Below are 14,676 nucleotides of genomic sequence, written 5' to 3' on the forward strand. Positions count from 1 at the left end.
CCAAAGTATTATCTCACATAACATCAGGCAAACAGTTTTGTCGTTGTAGAGCTTGCTATGTTAAGCATCTGTTGGGGGTGTTTCAAAGGTAGCATACATTCTGTTTCCAGTTTTATATCTTCCAGTTCACTACCCATGTTGCCTATGCAAGAAATTGGAATGTCAGTGCAAGTAAAATGTGTGTAATAAACAAGATGTGCCGTATTTAATTGCATTTAAGTGCAGTCTATTAGTTATGAGGTAAGTTTGCTTCTACCAAGAAAATGTTTTTCTGTATTAACCTGTTCATGACCCAAATCTGTAAGAACTATGCTTTTATTGCCTGTAAACAAAATGCCTCCATAATTGTCTTCTTTAGTCAGAGGCTAGTCATTTATAAGTATTAGGAGGAAAAAATGGCTCTGGCAAGCAACCCGGTGGAATGTTTCACATTTTAGTACCCCAGTTGTGTGACAGATTATTTTCTTATATATCTAAAAACAAAGATGATGTAACTTTCCAAACGAAAGCGTTGGTATGTTGATAGGGACACTAACACACACAAACACACACACAAAATTCAAGCTTTCGCTACCCACGGTTGCTTCATCAGGAAAGAGGGAAGGAGAGGGAAGGACGAAAGGATGTGGGTTTTAAGGGAGAGGGTAAGGAGTCATTCCAATCCCGGGAGCGGAAAGACTTACCTTAGGGGGAAAAAAGGGACAGGTATACAGACGCGCGCGCACACACGCCCACACACACACACACACACACACACACACACACACACACATCCATCCGCACATATACAGACACAAGCAGACATATGTAAAGGCAAAGAGTTTGGGTGGAGATGTCAGTCGAGGTGGAAATACAGAGGCAAAGATGCTGTTGAGTGACTGGTGAGGTATGAGCAGCGGCAACTTGAAATCAGCGGAGGTTGAGGCCTGGTGGGTAACGGGAAGAGAGGATATATTGAAGGGCAAGTTCCCATCTCCGGAGTTCATCATCTTTGCTTTTAGATATATTTTTCCCACGTGGAATGTTTCCCTCTATTATATTCAGATTATTTTCTTACTGTGACAGTGTAAAACAACCATTTGATTACAGTTTCTTAGATAAGTTTTCATTATATTTGAATTTATTTAGCCGTATACAATGATCTACACTGTTCACTGCTTTTCTCAGTACTGAATTATAGTCAGAACCTTGCCCTATGTCAGATGTATTTGGACAACCAAAGAATCTTTCACAAAATTGAACTATGAGACTGTCAGTTAGTTGTGCTCAAAGAAATAGACAACTACCGTGTTGTACTTGGAAGTTAAAACATTAACAGTGGGCCTATTACAAATCTCGTCTTTTGTTCCTTTATTGTGTAATGGCCTCCCAACTGAATATTTAAGTCTGTGCAGGGAAAATTCCTGAAAAATGAAAAATAGGGTTACAAAAGGAATTAAATGTATTGCTAATGTAATTTTCAATAATACATTTCTGATACTTTGTGATCCAACGTTCTGTTGTTGTCATATCCCCACCGTCGCTCCTTTTTCTTTGTTGACATTTGTGCGTTCAGAGCACATGGATCTGGCAGTTTTTAAATCCTCTCTAGTTGGCCCTTACTGTACCAGTTTTCCAACAGTTTATAACGGTCTCTACAGTTGTTAACAGTGTTTTACCATGTCTGTGGTGATTTTCTATGAAAGTCATTGAGTAAAACAGAAGTGATTTCTGGCATTCCCCAAGGTAGTGTTACAGGCCCTCTGCTGTTCCTTATCTATATAAATGATTCAGGAGACGAATCTGAGCAACTGTCTTAGGTTGTTTGCAGATGATGCTATTGTTTATCGTCTAGTAAAGTCATCAGAAGATAAAAACAAATTGTGAAACAATTTAGAAAAGATATTTGTATGGTGTGAAAATTGGCAATTGACCCTAAATAATGAAAAGCGTGAGGTCATCCACATGAGTGCTAAAAGAAATCTGTTAAACTTCAGTTACATGAAAATCAGTCAAATCTAAAGGCTGTAAATTCAACTAAATGCCTAGAAATTACAATTACAAATGACTTAAATTGGAAAGAACACACAGAAAATGTTATGGGGAAGGCAAACAAAAGACTGTGTTTTATTGACATAACACTTAGAAAATGTAACTGGTGCACTAAAGAGACTGCCTACACTATGCTTGTCTGTCCTCTTTCGGAGTACTGGTGCGCGGTCTTGGATCTGTACCAGATAAGATTAATGGAGTACATTGAGAAAGTTCAAAGAAGAGCAGCATGTTTTGTATTATTGCAAAACAGGGTGGAGAGTGTCACTGACATGATAAAGGATCGGGGGTGGACATCATTAAAACAAAGGCTTTTTTCATTGTGGCAGAATCTTCTCACAAAATATCAATCATCAACTTTTTCCTCCAAATGCAAAAATATTTTGTTGATGCTGACCTACAGAGGGAGAAATGTTCATCACAATAAAATAAAGGAAATCAGAGCTCTCACGGAAAGATGTAGGTGTCCCATTTTTTCCACGCGCTATTTGAGATTGGAATAATAGAGAATTATTGTGAAGGTGGTTCGGTGAACCCTTTGCCAGGCTCTTTAAGTGTGAGTTGCAGAGTATCTATGTAGACATGGACGTAGAAAGCTCTTTTTTTTGTGTTGGAAAACAGAGGCCTAACAAGAATTTTCTACCAGTGAAGCGATTTGTGATAACATCGATTTGTAGCTTTTAATGAAGATAAAAAATTTCACCAGTGCTCTTCATTATACTTTCTCAGCTTATGAAGAGAAAGCTATGATTACCAACAACCCTCCTGTGTCTTTGGCTGCTGTAGCAATAGCTATGGGACACACACTTTTACGATATGCAGTTCTATTTTATTTGTAATCAGTTCCTTCTTTAAGTACTGACTTGAATGATTACGATTGTAAAAAATATTACTCTCGTACTTTGGTGGCTGTGGATGTTAAGAAGCAAGTCACTGATTTTGCTGACGCTCATCCAGAATGGAAGTTCCCATAATTAAAAGCACAATTCCGAACCTGGGGTGGGGGGGGGGGGGGGAGGAGGAATCTTCTGATTCGGAAACCAGAAATAGAACAAGATGGTGCTAGAAATGACAGCGTTGCATTCATTAACTCTGACTCATGGGAAAGATTTCAGGATGCATGAGGCCATTACAATTATGGGTAATAACATTATGAGGAATTAAAAATAAATAAAAAAGTCACAATTGTAGCAGGAATCAAACCCAAGACAACAAATTCACAGTCGCTGCACTAGACCACTGCGCTATGCCACGTGCTTGATCATCAATGCTCAGAAATCCTACACACTATACTTGAAAATCCTTAGAGTGCTTTTTTTGCTTTTATTATTTCCCACTTACGTGAGATATTCTGGAAACTTGAAAGGGGCACTGACCTTCTATTCACCCAGTTTGAGCCTAATTGGCGAGCCCAATCCTGCACCCTCCAAATGTCAGACTTCAAGTTATCAAGTTGTTTATGTTGCCTGTGATAATGACATTCTTTGTTTCACTGCAACATTGTTGCTCTCATATTTCCAACCGACTTTACAATGTTAGAATTAACAAAAATCATCATTTGAGAATTCTAATGTGTTTTGTCTTTGACAGTCCACTGGTATTTTTTAGTTATTTAACTCTTTTTATTTTTTAATTCATTCATGAAAATTAATCTGTTTTAATTTTAGCAAATCTGATGGAGCACAAAAGCTGAGAACCTGGATTGAAGAGATGCTCTTGGAAAGTGCAGAAGAAACAAAATTTAAGAGGCAGATGATGAGAGAATTTTTAACAAAACACCCCAGAGATGAAAGTGACTGACTAAAGTAGTAGGCACTGATGTCCTCTGCAGATGCATTGTGACAGTAGATTACATGTGTTAAAATGGACATTAGAGATCCAAAACGGAAGAGAAAAGTAGTATCCTCGAAGCTAACAAAACTCTCACTTAAGAAGAGTGCTCAAGAATCAAAAACAGCAGAAGACAGTTTTGATGGTTTTGGCAGCTTTGCTCTATCTTTGCAAAGGTATACATATATAACATTTCTTTAAACAAACAAAATTGTAATGCTAGCTCCAAATGTAACAAAAACCAAAATATGGACTATTTGAGACAGAGTCTCAGTTACTGGTAACTGAAAAACCGATGGAAAAATACTTCGAACACTTAGGTTTCAGTACTGTCAGCTCTTTCATTAGTAGAAAAGGGTAGTCAAGAATTAAGGAAAATCGTCATTTGAAAATTTTAAAGCATTATTTTTGTGACTGTTAACTGGTCTTTTTTGGTTATTTAACTCGTTTTATTTTTTAATTCATTCATGAAAATTGATCTGTTTTAATTTGGAGAATTAGAGAAAAGCTATATATGTCCAATGTGGGAAATAGCTGCACAAAGACAAAGACAGTAATTAAAGATGATACATCACTTGCAACTGACTTTTAGTTTGATGAAGGGACTGCCAGTGTTCAAGGTCTTTTTCCATTTGTGTTGTTTTGCTGATATTCAGGATGTTCCTTTTCTGACATGGAAGGAGGTATAGTAGAATTGTGCCACCTATATCTTCATACTTTATTACTTTGCATACATACTGTTGACTAAGAATAATGAGAATTTTGTTTCATCAGCCCTAAATTTTAAATATCAAAATATGCAAACTGGTACTTGTGTATAGTGAAACAGGTTCAGCATCACAAAGTGGTTTGTGGTTTCACTTGCACTTCTGATGCTCGCAATGAAATGATAGTATCACTAATGCTGTTTTCATTATGTTTATCATCCATTTCAATTTGATGTCATTCAGCACTGACTGTGTAGAGTGGAAAACCTTTATAAATTGTGTGGTTTCAATTTTATGAAGAGAAATATGAAATATTATACATCAGTGTGTGGATGAGTAGGTCATTTTACACTACTTATGTTTTGAATAACAATAAACAACTACTTTTCTTTGTTATTATTTCAAGTTCATTTTTTGTTTGTCTCATTTTAAAAAGCTGTTTCAGCAAAGTCAGACTAACTTGACATTTTCATAAATGTTCTGAACTTGAGGACAACAGTTTGTTCAGTCTAATTTCACTGATAGTTTTCGTAATAACTTCTAGGAAGTAAGCAATATTTGTTGAAACTTAGGTAGTGTTCCATCAGAACAATGTTGTTAATGAGTTCTTGCTCTCCTCTGCAGAGAATAATTATGTCGAAGGTTTCTCTTGCTGTGTTCCATTCATAATTTATACTGTAGTGAGAAAAAGGTCAATTATTACAAATATTTAATTTTTACATCCAGTTTTTCCAATGTATATCAAACAATGGGATGTCCAGGATGGAATTGTTTCTCCAGTGTATATGTTTGATAAGATGTGAAAAATGTCACAGGATTTGCTATTCCCAATGTGTATAATTTTTTGAGATTAAAGAATAACACGTTTTTATTCAGTGTTAATATTATACTTGTTGATCTTTCCATCTCACCTTCATCATCTTCTTCCCCCTTCTACTCATCCCCTCATCCGCTTATTCCACACTTACCATCCTCCTGAAAACACTGAAATAATAATAATAATAATAATAATAATAATAATACTAACTGTTTCGAAGTTTTGAATTTGTAATGATTTGCAAGTGAATTGAAGCCAAAGTACCTTCAGACCTGCATAGTACAGCACATGACTACCAATAATATTTGTCTTCTGTCTTGAATTTACTTGTTAATGATAGTGTAAGATAGAGTTGATTCACAATGTATTTGAAAGCTTTTTACAGTTCACAGGATTAGGTTATTCAGTATTCAGGGATCATGGGCACTGTGTACGGATTCTGCCCAGTTTTTATTCTCACTTAACTAACTTGATTTTCACAGTTCTGTGTGTATTGTGGCCATTTGAATAGCATACTGCGAAAAAACTTTTCTGTCTATAATTTAGAATGACATTTTAATCTGTGACTCTTCTCTAGATCAGTTATTAAGCAGTTACTTGCAGGCAGTTTACTGTATCTATTACTTATTGCATATTTATTTTACTGCATGCAGGTTACATATTGATTTTATTCATTATTACACTGCAGTGACCTATTGCAGTGAGTGCACAGTATTGTAATTAAACTGTTTTCAGTTACTTGTTGAAAGTGGCAGGTGATTATCTGAATGAACAGAAATTCCTTGGTAAGGTAGTAACAACCAGAAATTAAATGAAACAGACAATGCAGCTAGTTAAGCAGTTTTATTTTGTATCCGAGTGGGATAGTGCAGTGGTTAGTACACTGGCCTCGCATTCTGGAGGACAATGGTTCAAACCTCACATCCGTCCATCCTGATTTATGTTTTTCATGATTTCCCTAAATCTTTTACGGCAAATACCGAGATGATTCCTTTGAAAGAGCACGACCATTTTCCTTCTCCATGATATATGGGATGGAATGAGGCATTTGAGGCTAGTGCAGGTGCAGTGAGTTACTTGATGCCATTTCAGTTGCTGTGTAACCATATATGATTGAAAAACGTGAGCCAGTTTTCTGGATACCTATTCAGCCAGCCCCCCATGAAGCATGGACCTTGCTGTTGGTGGGGAGGCTTGCGTGCCTCAACGATGCAGATAGCCATACCGTAGGTGCAACCACAACGGAGGGGTATCTGTTGAGAGGCCAGACAAACGTGTGGCTCCTGAAGAGGGGCAGCAGGCTTTTCAGTAGTTGCAGGGGAAACAGTCTGGATGATTGACTGATGTGGCCCTGTAACACTAACCAATACGGCCTTGCTGTTTCGGTACTGCGAACGGCTGAAAGCAAGGGGAAACTACAGCCGTAATTTTTCCCGAGGGCATGCAGCTTTACTGTATGGTTAAATCATGATGGCGTCCTCTTGGGTAAAATATTCCGGAGGTAAAATAGTCCCCCATTCGGATCTCCGGGCGGGGACTACTCAAGAGGACGTCGTCATCAGGAGAAAGAAAACTGGCGTTCTACGGATCAGAGCGTGGAATGTCAGATCCCTTAATCAGGCAGGTAGGTTAGAAAATTTAAAAAGGGAAATGGATAGGTTAAAGTTAGATATAGTGGGAATTAGTGAAGTTCGGTGGCAGGAGGAACAAGACTTTTGGTCAGGCGAATACAGGATCATAAATACAAAATCAAATAGGGGTAATGCAGGAGTAGCTTTAATAATGAATAGGAAAATAGGAGTGCGGGTTAGCTACTACAAACAGCATAGTGAACACATTGTTGTGGCCAAGATAGACACGAAGCCCACGCCTACTACAGTAGTACAAGTTTATATGCCAACTAGCTCTGCAGATGATGAAGAAATTGAGGAAATGTGTGATGAGATAAAAGAAATTATTCAGGTAGTGAAGGGAGACGAAGATTTAATAGTCATGGGTGACTGGAATTCGAGAGTAGGAAAAGGAAGAGAAGGAAACATAGTAGGTGAATATGGATTGGGGCTAAGAAATGAAAGAGGAAGCCGCCTGGTAGAATTTTGCACAGAGCATAACTTAATCATATCTAACACTTGGTTCAAGAATCATGAAAGAAGATTGTATACGTGGAAGAACCCTGGAGATTCTAAAAGGTATCAGATAGATTATATAATGGTAAGACAGAGATTTAGGAACCAGATTTTAAATTGTAAGACATTTCCAGGGGAAGATGTGGACTCTGACCACAATCTATTGGTTATGAACTGTAGATTAAAACTGAAGAAACTGCAAAAAGGTGGGAATTAAAGGAGATGGGACCTGGATAAACTGAAAGAACCGCAGGTTGTAGAGAGTTTCAGGGAGAGCATAAGGGAACAATTGACAGGAATGGGGAAAAGAAATACAGTAGAAGAAGAATGGGTAGCTTTGAGGAATGAAATAGTGAAGGCAGCAGAGGATCAAGTAGGTAAAAAGACGAGGGCTAGTAGAAATCCTTGGGTAACAGAAGAGATAGTGAATTTACTTGATGAAAGGAGAAAATACAAAAATGCAGTAAGTGAAGTAGGCAAAAAGGAATACAAACGTCTCAAAAATGAGATTGACAGGAAGTGCAAAATGGCTAAGCAGGGATGGCTAGAGGACAAATGTAAGGAGCTGCATCAGACCAGTCTTAGGACTGAAGACCACAACAACAACATATTCAGCCAGGAATACTGTGGTGTTTATGTAATGCCAGTTGATTAATTTGTTAGTCCAAATTGAGTATTTAATATCATTGATGCTAGATGAAGTTCGGGTAGGTGCCCTGGCTGCCAAGACTTGGAAAAGAGAAATATTCCATGAGATTTCAGGATTTCATCAGATGATCATGTCACGTCAACATCACTCAGTAGCTGTAGATGTTAAGACATGCCAGCCAAAATTCATATTTAGACCTCCAATACCACATATATGAATTGTAAAAATTCAAGAACAGCATAAGTTATTTTGGGTGGGGATCTACATTTGCTGAAGGAATCCTATCATTACTAATGATTCCCTTCACATGTCTCAGGAAATGTAAATGCATAAAATGACTGATGTTAGTCAGCAAGTTACCCTTGTGAACTTAATCAAAGACACTTGTATTACAAGAGAGATGTTGTATTATGCAGAAAGACATCATCTGACATTACTGGGGCCTACTTTTTGTGGAAGACACTGTAACATGTAGAAGACACTGTAACAGAAATCTCACAATGTATATGTGTTTGCAGTGATTTGAGTGGCCCATTTGGTTGCCAAGTTTTGATGCATAATAATTTTTTATGTTTCCAAGACTTACATTGACAATCTGTACACCCTTTCTTCTTACCAATGTTATCACACAAGAAATTTGTGCAGCTCTGTGTATTACTCTTATTGATATGTGGATAAATTGTACCCTTAATAGTAACTGTGCCTTTAACAAGAAAGACTGCTATTTGTCATACATTATAATTTTATACAGCATATTACACTATAATACAAGCACTATTGAGAAATGATATAATTTACTATCACACCAAAACAAGTCTGTAGAATTAAAAACTATCACACTTCCGTACCATATCTATTAGAAAAAATTAATTTGAATAAATCCCATCAATATGTATTTGATAGACTATGTTGCAAGCAGTGAACAAATATTCAGGGAAGTGTATAGATTTGAGAGTTTTGATGATGTATTTTTAGTATGCTGGGCACTGGGCACATGTAGTAGTATTCTGTCTCACAGCTTGTAAAACACACACACACACACACACACACACACACACACACACACACACACACACACACACACATATTTATGCAAGCATAACTCACACACACACATAGCTAATTCTCACCGGCCTCTGGGGCTTGACTTTGGACTTTGCTTGTATCTGATGTTTACCGTACTTCCGTCCACATCAATCCTACCATCCACCAATAATACCTCCACTCAAACAGCTGCCACCCATTCCATACTAAGAAGTCTTTTACATACAGCCTTACCAACTGTCACATCTGTAGTGATGATCAATCCCTGTCCAAATATGCCAGGGGTCTCACTGAGACCTTCACAGACCGAAATTACCCTCCCAATCATGTCCAGAAACAAATCTCCTGTTTCTTGTCTCAGCAGTCACCTATCACATACTACATACCCATTGTCTGACCACAAAGGAACACTCCTCTTGTGACTCAGTTCCACCTGGGACTGAAGCAACTGTATCATATTCTCTGCCACAGTTCTGACTACCTCTGAAATAATGAATATCCTACCCACTGTCCTGCCAACCCCTCCAACAGTGGTATTTTGCTGCCTATTGAACATACACAATATCCTTGTCCATTCTTATCTCCCCCCCACCCCTCCAGCTCTCAACCCCTTGTTTCCTGGCTCTCATATCCTGGCAATAGACCTAGCCCATCACAGACTGGGCTACCTGTGAAAGCAGTCATGTGATCCATAAAGTAAGCTGCTACCACTGTGCTGCTTTCTATATGGACATGACAGCTAACAAGCTGTGTGTTGGCATGAGTAGCCACCACCAAATTGTGGCCTGGAGACATCTGACCACCCACTACTGAACAAGACATTTGGACATGACAAATGACATGACAGCCATAGCCAAATTATGAGCAATAGACAGGTGGAAGACCCAGTTGCTGAACATGGTGCTCAATATGTTGTGCTTCACTCCAGCAATTGTGCCATCTATATCTTTCCTACCAACACTAGCTGTTCTGGATTGTGCCGGTGGGAACTATCCCTACAACATATGCTTCCTTGCCGTAACCCCCTTATGGTCTCAACCTTCTCTAATCGCTGTCCTCTCCCTTCTTATTCCCTTCCCATGCTCCCACTCCAGCACAACTACTTCCACCAACACACCTACAGTCTTTTTCCATTCTTTATGCCTCTCCTTTCCCCTCTCCCTTTCCTTCTCGTCACCCCAACTGAGCTACCCAAGCACGACTTGCCCCCGTCCTCACAGCTGTACCTCTGCCAGTATCTCGTCTCCTACCTTCCAAACTTTACAGAAGCTCTCCTGCAAACCTTGCAGAACTAGCACTCCTGAAAGCACAGTTGGTAGAGCACTTGCCAGCGAAAGGCAAAGGTCCCGAGTTCGAGTCTTGGTCCGGCACACAGTTTTAATCTGCCAGGAAGTTTCATATCAGTGCACACTCTGCTGCAGAGTGAAAATCTCATTCTGAAAACATCCCCCAGGCTGTGGCTAAGCCATGTCTCTGCAATATTCTTTCTTTCAGGAGTGCTAGTTCTGCAAGGTTCGCAGGAGAGCTTCTGTAAAGTTTGGAAGGTAGGAGACAAGATACTGGCAAAAGTAAAGCTGTGAGGACGGGGCGCGAGTCGTGCTTGGGTAGCTCAATTGGTAGAGTACTTGCCCGCGAAAGGCAAAGGTCCCGAGTTCGAGTCTCGGTCCAGCACACAGTTTTAATCTGCCAGGAAGTTTCATATCAGCGCACACTCCGCTGCAGAGTGTAAATCTCATTCTATCCTTTTCATATTGTAGTCTCTTATATAATAGATTCTTTGACTTGTAATGCATTGTCCAGTGTGTAAGAGAGACAGTGTTTGGATATAACTATGCTTGAAACAGTTTATAAGTTCATTGCATTATTTAAGGCCAGATGACACATATGAAAAATGGTAGGTAATGCTGTAAGATGCAGCCAATATTTGAACAGAAGAAAGTGACAAAGGGCATTAAGACTCTTGGAGACATCCTTTTACTTGCTGTACTGCTTAGCTTAATCCTACAGCAGATGCACTCTTTAATTAACAGGAGCAGATGTTTGTGTACTATATACACATTGATGATAGGTTACATTCGCTTTATCATTTATTGCAGTAATTTATGCCGTACAGTGTTTACAAGTAACATTTAGGCTTATGCTTAACAATAGTTCCATACATGTTATAGGTGCTAATGTGTTACATTGGGACAATTTACTTGCAAATTAGTTATCTTCAACTTTGGGTGAACAAACACTGCATTTTTCACAGAGAACTGTTTTTTTGAGAATGACTTTTGTGGACAAAATCACAAGAGCTACATCTTAGTGTTGTGGAGCTGTTATTTGTCCTTCCACAAATTTCACATCTGTATTTTTTCTTCATTGGTTGCTCTTGTATATCCATCTCTTGAACTTTGTAATGCTGCAGATACATGCTAACACCTGCTGGTTAACTTGTTGTCACAGATCTTTTGACAGGATGTGGTTTGTCAGTTGAAAAGAAATGTTCTTTAGAAAAACTCAAAATGGATGTTTCTCGTTCTTTTTATTTGCTTGAAAGAACATCTGCGCATTGATACCAGCCATTTTCAGCAATGTGTACCATGTAGCCAATGTCCATATTCTTGTCTTTTGCATTACTGAATGTGGCACATTTGGTCAACAGTGTTGACACCTCACTTTGTCTTATTGTAATCTAGTCTAATATAAGGAGTCTTAAGTGGCCTCATCTGCTGTTCCTTTGTTGTGCATTGTGGAAGTGAATACAACAGATTTATTATATTTAGATACATATGGTACCATAGCAGTGTCTTTCTGGTATCTAAAAACTATCAAATCGATTCTTCTCTTCTTGTTGGGCAAAAACTCAAAGTGGTATTTCTTTTTTATTCTTTCTCAGGGTTCCTAATTCGAATGAATTTGTTTTGTAGCAGAGAAAGCCAACGGATACCTAGTATACCAGTTATATGTTGTCATATTTATATTTGTGCCTTTCATTGCCTCGGTCAGTCTGCACACTGTTAGATGGCTTATTAGAAAAACAAAATTGTCCTTCTAGCTGTTGGCCACAATACACTTCCAACAAACCAGTGTAGAATGACTTACCATCACACAGGGCAAATATTTTGATGTCATATTTAACAGGTTTGTTGGGAATGTATTGTATGAAGCTGCATCACTTCTTCTAGTTTCTCATCAGTAGTAACAAATTCTCCAGAATTGTAACTATTCATGCAGTTTTTCTGAACTGCTTCTAGATAGCTCCTAATAGCTGCTAACCTGTCTGTGTGTGTGTGTGTGTGTGTGTGTGTGTGTGTATATATATAAACAAAGATGAGGTGACTTACCGAACGAAAGCGCTGGCAGGTCTATATATATATATATATATATATATATAAAAAAAATAGAGGGAAACATTCCACGTGGGAAAAATATATCTAAAAACACAGATGATGTGACTTACTGAACGAAAGTGCTGGCAGGTCGATAGACACACAAACATACACATGAAATTCTAGCTTTCGCAACAAACTGTTGCCTCATCAGGAAAGAGGGAAGGAGACGGAAAGACGAAAGGATGTGGGTTTTAAGGGAGAGGGTAAGGAGTCATTCCAATCCTGGGAGCGGGAAGACTTACCTTATGGGGAAAAAAGGACAGGTATACACTCGCACACACACACATCCATCCGCACATACACAGACACAAGCAGACATTTGTAAAGGCACAGAGTTTGGGCAGAGATGCCAGTCGAGGCGGAAGTACAGAGGCAAAGATGTTGTTGAAAGACAGGTGAGGTATGAGCGGCGGAAAATTGAAATTAGCGGAGATTGAGGCCTGGCCGATAACGAGAAGAGAGGATATACTGAAGGGCAAGTTCCCATCTCCGGAGTTCTGACAGGTTGGTGTTAGTGGGAAGTATCCAGATAACCCGGACGGTGTAACACTGTGCCAAGATGTGCTGGCCGTGCACCAAGGCATGTTTAGCCACAGGGTGATCCTCATTACCAACAAACACTGTCTGCTGTGTCCATTCATATGAATGGACAGTTTGTTGCTGGTCATTCCCACATAGAAAGCTTCACAGTGTAGGCAGGTCAGTTGGTAAATCACATGGGTGCTTTCACACGTGGCTCTGCCTTTGATCGTGCACACCTTCCGGGTTACAGGACTGGAGTAGGTGGTGTTGGGAGGGTGCATGTGATAGGTTTTCCACCGGGGGCAGTTACAAGGGTAGGAGCCAGAGGGTAGGGAAGGTGGTTTGAGGATTTCATAAGGATGAACTACGAGGTTACGAAGTTAAGGTGGACGGCGGAAAGACACTCTTGGTGGAGTGGGGAGGATTTCATGAAGAGATCCATCCTTACCAAATGAAAGTGCTGGCAGGTCGATAGACGCACAAATAAACACAAACATACGCACTAAATTCAAGCTTTCGCAACAAGTGGTTGCTACATCAGGAAAGAGGGAAGGAGAGGGAAAGACGAAAGACGAAAGGATGTGGGTTTTACAAATGTCTGCTTGTGTCTGTGTATGTGCGGATGGATATGTGTGTGTGTGCGAGTGTAAGTCTTTCCGCTCCCGGAATTGGAATGACTCCTTACCAAAACCCACATCCTTTCGTCTTTCCCTCTCCTTCCCTCTTTCCTGATGAAGCAACCATTTGTTGCGAAAGCTTGAATTTAGTGTGTATGTTTGTGTTTGTTTGTGTGTCTATCGACCTGCCAGCACTTTCGTTTGGTAAGTCACATCATCTTTGTTTTTTTATATATATATATATATATATATATATATATATATATATATATATATATATATATATATATATATATATATATATATATATATATATATAATAGAGGGAAACATTCCACGTGGGAAAAATATATCTAAAAAGAAAGATGGTGAAACTTACCAAACAAAAGCGCTGGCAGGTCGATAGACACACTAACAAACACAAACATACACACAAAATTCTAGCTTTCGCAACCAATGGTTGCCTCGTCAGGAAAGAGGGAAGGAGAAGGAAAGACAAAAGGATATGGGTTTTAAGGGAGAGGGTAAGAAGTCATTCCAATCCCGGGAGCGGAAAGACTTACCTTAGGGGGAAAAAAGGACAGGTATACACTCGCACACACACACATATCCATCCAAACATACACAGACACAAGCAGAAAATGTCTGCTTGTGTCTGTGTATGTGTGGATGGATATGTGTGTGTGTGCGAGTGTATACCTGTCCTTTTTTCCCCCTAAGGTAAGTCTTTCCGCTCCCGGGATTGGAATGACTCCTTACCCTCTCCCTTAAAACCCATATCCTTTTGTCTTTCCTTCTCCTTCCCTCTTTCCTGACGAGGCAACCATTGGTTGCGAAAGCTAGAATTTTGTGTGTATGTTTGTGTTTGTTAGTGTGTCTATCGACCTGCCAGCGCTTTTGTTTGGTAAGTTTCATCATCTTTCTTTTTATATATATATATATATGATGTCTGCTTG

General features: G+C 39.1%; 1 protein-coding gene across 2 annotated transcripts in view; it reads left to right on the plus strand.

Annotated features, from left to right (window-relative positions):
• The window catches only part of LOC124802863, a 232,542-nt gene that overhangs the window by 44,523 nt on the left and 173,343 nt on the right, over positions 1 to 14,676 (plus strand). For both annotated transcript variants that reach the window (XM_047263901.1, XM_047263900.1), the window contains exon 2: positions 3,699 to 4,037. In XM_047263901.1, coding sequence (XP_047119857.1) covers positions 3,895 to 4,037 — 143 coding nt within the window. In that variant the 5' untranslated portion in view covers positions 3,699 to 3,894. The remainder of the gene's footprint in view (positions 1 to 3,698; positions 4,038 to 14,676) is intronic.

This window comes from Schistocerca piceifrons, chromosome 6 (genome assembly GCF_021461385.2).
Source record: "Schistocerca piceifrons isolate TAMUIC-IGC-003096 chromosome 6, iqSchPice1.1, whole genome shotgun sequence".
Classification (NCBI taxonomy): domain Eukaryota; kingdom Metazoa; phylum Arthropoda; class Insecta; order Orthoptera; family Acrididae; genus Schistocerca; species Schistocerca piceifrons.